General features: G+C 48.2%; 4 protein-coding genes across 4 annotated transcripts in view; 2 read left to right on the forward strand and 2 right to left on the reverse strand.

Annotated features, from left to right (window-relative positions):
- LOC126576843 (gustatory and pheromone receptor 33a-like) overlaps positions 1-1,731 on the forward strand; it is a 1,796-nt gene extending 65 nt beyond the window's left edge. Inside the window, exons 2-8 of the mRNA XM_050238145.1 lie at positions 38-227; positions 302-542; positions 611-730; positions 793-1,081; positions 1,151-1,276; positions 1,347-1,526; positions 1,589-1,731. Coding sequence (XP_050094102.1) covers positions 38-227; positions 302-542; positions 611-730; positions 793-1,081; positions 1,151-1,276; positions 1,347-1,526; positions 1,589-1,669 — 1,227 coding nt within the window. The 3' untranslated portion in view covers positions 1,670-1,731. The remainder of the gene's footprint in view (positions 1-37; positions 228-301; positions 543-610; positions 731-792; positions 1,082-1,150; positions 1,277-1,346; positions 1,527-1,588) is intronic.
- Positions 1,732-1,826: 95 nt separating this feature from the next.
- LOC126575005 (60S ribosomal protein L22) lies at positions 1,827-2,941 on the reverse strand. Its single transcript, XM_050235475.1, has 3 exons — positions 2,869-2,941; positions 2,351-2,536; positions 1,827-2,233 (listed from the first exon to the last, which is right to left on the reverse strand). The coding sequence occupies exons 1-3, from the start codon at positions 2,878-2,880 to the stop codon at positions 1,967-1,969; spliced, it is 465 nt and encodes a 154-aa protein (XP_050091432.1). The 5' UTR covers positions 2,881-2,941; the 3' UTR covers positions 1,827-1,966.
- Positions 2,942-3,260: 319 nt separating this feature from the next.
- LOC126574703 (endoplasmic reticulum-Golgi intermediate compartment protein 2) overlaps positions 3,261-5,000 on the forward strand; it is a 4,207-nt gene continuing 2,467 nt past the window's right edge. Inside the window, exons 1-5 of the mRNA XM_050235048.1 lie at positions 3,261-3,454; positions 3,517-3,672; positions 3,741-4,018; positions 4,081-4,267; positions 4,333-4,443. Of these exons, the coding sequence (XP_050091005.1) occupies positions 3,346-3,454; positions 3,517-3,672; positions 3,741-4,018; positions 4,081-4,267; positions 4,333-4,443 (841 nt within the window). The 5' untranslated portion in view covers positions 3,261-3,345. The remainder of the gene's footprint in view (positions 3,455-3,516; positions 3,673-3,740; positions 4,019-4,080; positions 4,268-4,332; positions 4,444-5,000) is intronic.
- LOC126574702 (solute carrier family 2, facilitated glucose transporter member 7-like) overlaps positions 4,833-5,000 on the reverse strand; it is a 1,649-nt gene continuing 1,481 nt past the window's right edge. Inside the window, exon 3 of the mRNA XM_050235047.1 lies at positions 4,833-5,000. This exon is cut by the window's right edge and continues 890 nt beyond it. Within this exon, the coding sequence (XP_050091004.1) occupies positions 4,833-5,000 (168 nt within the window).

Here is a 5,000-nt window from a genome sequence, read left to right on the forward strand (position 1 = left end):
ATTCTTGCACGTTTCGCATTGTTCCTCTTCATTGCAGCTATTCGGACTGCAACTTTACGACAGCTATGTCAAGGACCGCAATGGAAAAGCTCCCAGCCTATCGCTGATACGCATTCTGTACAGCGTGCTGCTGTTTGCTGGATATCTGGTCAGTTTAACCAAAGCACTGGAAACCATTTTCCCAACTGATCCCATTGCCGCCAAGGGACCAAGTATCTTCAGATTCGGTATGCAGCGATGCTAGACTTTGGTGATACGAATCCTTATCGATTGCTCATTGAACACACTGGCCGGCCCACAGGAATGATGACTCACGTGTACTCGGGCGTACTGGGATCGATCATTTGTGCTCTCTTTTTGTTTCGCACGGAACGCATGAGGTGTGTTTACCAGGAGGCTATCCGGACGAACAGTGCGAAGGTCAACGATCGTTACCATCAGTTCCGGAAGATGGTGGTACCCTCGAAACAATCGTGGCTTGTACCGGCATCCGTGGTGATGCTATTCGCCGTTTCGCTTTCCGAAGGATACGCACAACATAGGTGATACAGCAGCAGCAGAGGATTCTCTTTTTGTGGTGATCATCCCTCCAATGTAACATTTGTTTTAGCACTTCAAATTACTTCGCTTTCGTGGCGCTCATTTATCCGCTATGGCTGTTTCATTTGACGATTCTACAATTTACCGAACTGGTCCAATCGACACGCTGCATCTTGACAAAGTTGAACTGGTGAGCATGAGTAGTAAGAGAATGGGAAGGTAAAGCGGATAATACTATCTATTTCCTTTAAGGATGTTGGATGCTTTCTTGGAGAGTCTGCAGAAGCAGGCGGCCGGTGGTTTGCAGCATGCAAACACCGAAAAGGATGTCCTCGAACACGTGACTTCTGCCATCAGCCAGACGGCGTACATTTCTAGCCATGACCTTATTAGTGGCGATCGTTTGACGTACATGTTCATCATTCACGAAAATGTGGCCAAGCTGGCGGAGTACATTAACGCCGCTCACTCGCTTCAGGTCATAGCGATCGTTTCGGTAGCGTTCGTTAATACTCTGTTTGCATTCTTTATCGAAACCAAAGTAAGAGCGAAACGCTAGGCTCTCTGCTATCATTTGTACTCAATGGTTCTGGCTGATTGCTCGTTCTAGCTACTATTCTGGAATCTGCACATGTACGATCTGATCCTGCAGGCGGCACGCTATGCCTTCGAATGGATTCCCGGTTGCTTGCTCATCTACTACATGCTGCTTGTGTGCGCCTCCACCCACAACGAGGTAAGCAGTTGATATAATATCATATCGCATTCTTTGACCGTTGGTTTTGCATTAAATATCATTGTTGTAGCTCTTCAAATCGGCCACGTTGCTCCACAAACTGTTGCAGTACAAATCCAACTTCTTCATCGATGATCAGGCTCTGTTTGAACGCTCGAAAGCGATCGCTTTGCAGTTGTTGCACCGCAAGAGAGTTTCATTGTTTGACGGTAGCGGCCTTTTTCAGCTGGATTTTACGTTTATCTTCTCTGTGAGCCAATCAACCGACAAGCGGGGATCAGTGTTACTTGATGATTGTTTTCTTGCTTTCAGATATTCAGTGCAGCAACATCTTATCTGATCGTGCTATTGCAGTTCGATCTCTCGAAGGATCTTCAAAAGGCAACGCTGTAACCAAGCAATCAAGATGCACAATACAAGAGACTAGACAAAGATGGGCGATCTCTGCACCTCGATCGAATTCTAATAGCTATGACCACTGTAAAAGGGAAATTGAACCAGTTTTCGGACATTTCATACACTGAATACACGTCACACGGGGAAGAAGCTGTTTAGTATGAACCGTGGATCAATGTACGGCTTTTCACCTCTCTGTATTTGTCGATCTCAAACCATCGTTGGACAAACATCCAGCACATTTTCACCAACCACCGTTCAGCCACAATCCAACGGCAGCCGCTTCCGGAAGGTTTACTCGTTCTCCTCTTCGTCATCATCGTTGGAGCTGATTCGGAAGTAGCGCAGCTCGTACAGGTCCTTGTCGTTGGACACGACGCGGATCCAGTCACGGAGACTGTTCTTCTTCAAGTACTTCCTGGTCAAGTACTTGAGGTACCGCTTGGAGAAGTGCACATCGGAGTTCACGTACACCTTCATCTTCTGGCGCTCAAAGGTCACATTGTTGCCGAGGTTGCCGGTCTTACCGTTCACCTTGAAGCGTTCCTTCAGATACTTTTCCTGCAACCGAGATCAGAGCGGAAGAGAACAATCAGCATCTTCGGTGGGCGGTCGGATGATGAGGGATGATGGAGAGCGAGTCATGGGCGGAGAGCCTGCTGCAATTGCTACACTTACAAAGTCCGCAACATCCATGATGTTGTCTTCGGCAATGTTCGTGCAATCAATGCCGAAACGCAGGTGCTCCCGCTTCTTCTTAGCGGCAACATCCTTACCCCGAAGGACCTTCTTGCCACCCTTGACCTGGGCGGCGTTGTTGCCCTTGGGGGTGGGCTTGGTTTTAAGGGAAGCAACAGCTTTCTCCTGCAATCGAGAAGAGGAAACACGAGCGGTTAGACCACTCCAGCAATCGGCACCGTAACCTCATAAATCTGCGTCCACGGTGAATCGTCCCGGAGTGCCGTGCCCTGGTCCGATTGTCAAAAGGCGTGTTGAGGCGCACACACTCGTACACACGCTGACACGTGCATGTTCGGTGCGTGCAACCGAAATCGCGCCGTGTTGCTTCACCAACGGCCCCGGAAGCCAGACGGTTATCGAAACAGGGCGCGGACATGGTACGATTCACTATTTACACGCACTCAGGCTTATCGGGCCGTGAAAACGGTGGAATTTTTACACTTTTCGAGACTTACCACGGGAGCCATGGCTTTATCCGGCGACAGCTGAAATAAGAAGGAGGCTTGACGGATGGTTCCGAACAGTTGGTAGCCCTGCAGAGCTGTCAGCTGTCAATCGTTTTTTCAGGTCACCCCGTTGACACAGAACATTTCTCGCTCCTGTTAAGGGCTTAACAGTCGAGTCGAGTTCCGGATATTTGTTCAGAAATCAACTTATCTCGGTGATTTATGTTTTTTTTTGTGGCCTTTTGGCACATGTAATTGAATGTAATTGCAGTTGACGAAGCGTAAACTTTTTGGCATTACACTCTGAGTTTACGCTTCATGTATCCCCGGCTTACTGCTTCGTGTATCCTTGGCTTAATAGAAACAAAAATGTGGTGAAAAAGTGTGTAAACAACCGTGGTGAGAGTGTCGTGGCGGGTGGTCTCCGTATCGGTTTGCCGGCTTATCTCGTGCTGATTATCGATAATCAGTGCTTATACCCGCGGAATGTTACGATATAGAGGAGTTAAACAAGCGCTCGAGGCCGTATCTCAGCTGGATGCCTTCCCAAAGGTGAAGGAAGAGTTCGTGGAGGCCACGCGAGTCGGAGGGACACGTATGTGACACGTACCCGAAACACCCGGAATCTCTGTATCTCTCCTTTACCTTTCCCTATAGTATCGCTCATCAGTCGGCTGGTGATCATATTCCTGATCTACCATGAGGTCACGTATTATCTGGATTCACGGCTGGTATTCACCTTCAAACCGGACACCGACTTGCACTCGAAGCTGAAAGTGCACATCGATCTAACGGTCGCAATGCCATGCAAATGTATGCTGGAAGGCCACTTGAAGCATCCCTGCTGACGTTCTATTAAATGTTTTCCCTTTGCTTTGCAGCGATAGGAGCCGATATCCTTGATTCGACGAATCAGAATGTGTTCTCCTTTGGTGTGCTGCAGGAAGAGGATACCTGGTTTGAGCTGTGCCCCAGCCAACGGGTACACTTTGACTACATGCAGCATCACAATTCCTATCTGCGCCAGGAGTATCACTCGATTGCTGAGATTTTGTACAAATCGGACCATGCCGTTGTGTATAGCATGCCGGAACGTGCGATCATACCCCAGCGGCCACACGATGCTTGTCGCATTCACGGTGTGCTAACGCTGAATAAGGTACCACTCTAGGTACCAGCAGAGAGAATCTATTCTTAACTATCAACTTTGCACATTATCAGGTGGCTGGAAACTTTCACATAACCGTCGGTAAAACGATCCATTTCGCCCGTGGTCACATTCACCTGAACAGTATCTTTGCCAACACGCAAACGAATTTCTCCCATCGGATCAATCGCTTCAGTTTTGGTGACCACACTGCCGGCATTATACACCCGCTCGAAGGAGATGAGAAAATCTTCGACAATGGTATGCTGCTACAGCACAGGGTCCATGAATCATTGAGATAATGGCGTTCTTGTCGCTTCTTTCAGGTCAGCTAATGATGCAGTATTTCATCGAAGTTGTGCCAACGGATGTGAAAAAGTTTTACTCTCATTCCCAAACTTATCAATACACGGTTAGAGAAAACTCGCAACTGATAGGTAAGAGGCCAGGGTACCATGGCACGATCATGGCCTTCTTCACCGAATGAACGCCGGGGTGGGGATGGGTGAAGTCATAAAACAAGAATGGTGCAAGCAAATGCCTTTCCCACTGACAATCTTATCGGTATTTTTGGCACGGTTTTATCGGTTTTTTCGGGTGTGTAAGCAAGGGTGATTTGCTTATCACGATATCGAAAAGCCACTATAACCCCCCGGGGTACTGCTTCTGCAGGGCTGCGTTGCGACGTGCAGCCACTGGTAATTAGTCACATTGGCCAAATCGCGTAAGGTTTTCAATGAAATTTTATTGCGAAAACAGTAACATTTACAAAACCACCCGGCGTGTGTGAGCATTTTAGCGAGGAGCGGAGTGTCCTTAAAGGTTTTTACTTCTTCTTGTGCATGTACGCCTGAACGGCCTCCCGGGGGTACATGTTCCGCGTGTCCGGTATCGTCAGCATGGCAATGAAACACTTGAGCAGTATGACGCCGGAAAACACGAGCGTTTTGATGTAGGTGTTGGTGAGCGTACTCGGCACGTTGAAGTAGATGAT

Source organism: Anopheles aquasalis, chromosome 3 (genome assembly GCF_943734665.1).
Source record: "Anopheles aquasalis chromosome 3, idAnoAquaMG_Q_19, whole genome shotgun sequence".
In the NCBI taxonomy this organism is placed as follows: domain Eukaryota; kingdom Metazoa; phylum Arthropoda; class Insecta; order Diptera; family Culicidae; genus Anopheles; species Anopheles aquasalis.

Coding starts and splice junctions, on each gene's coding strand:
- LOC126575005 (XM_050235475.1), bottom strand. Junction 2,234..2,350: donor TCATGGATGTTGCGGACTTT/GTAAGTGTAGCA, acceptor TCTCGGTTGCAG/GAAAAGTATCTGAAGGAACG.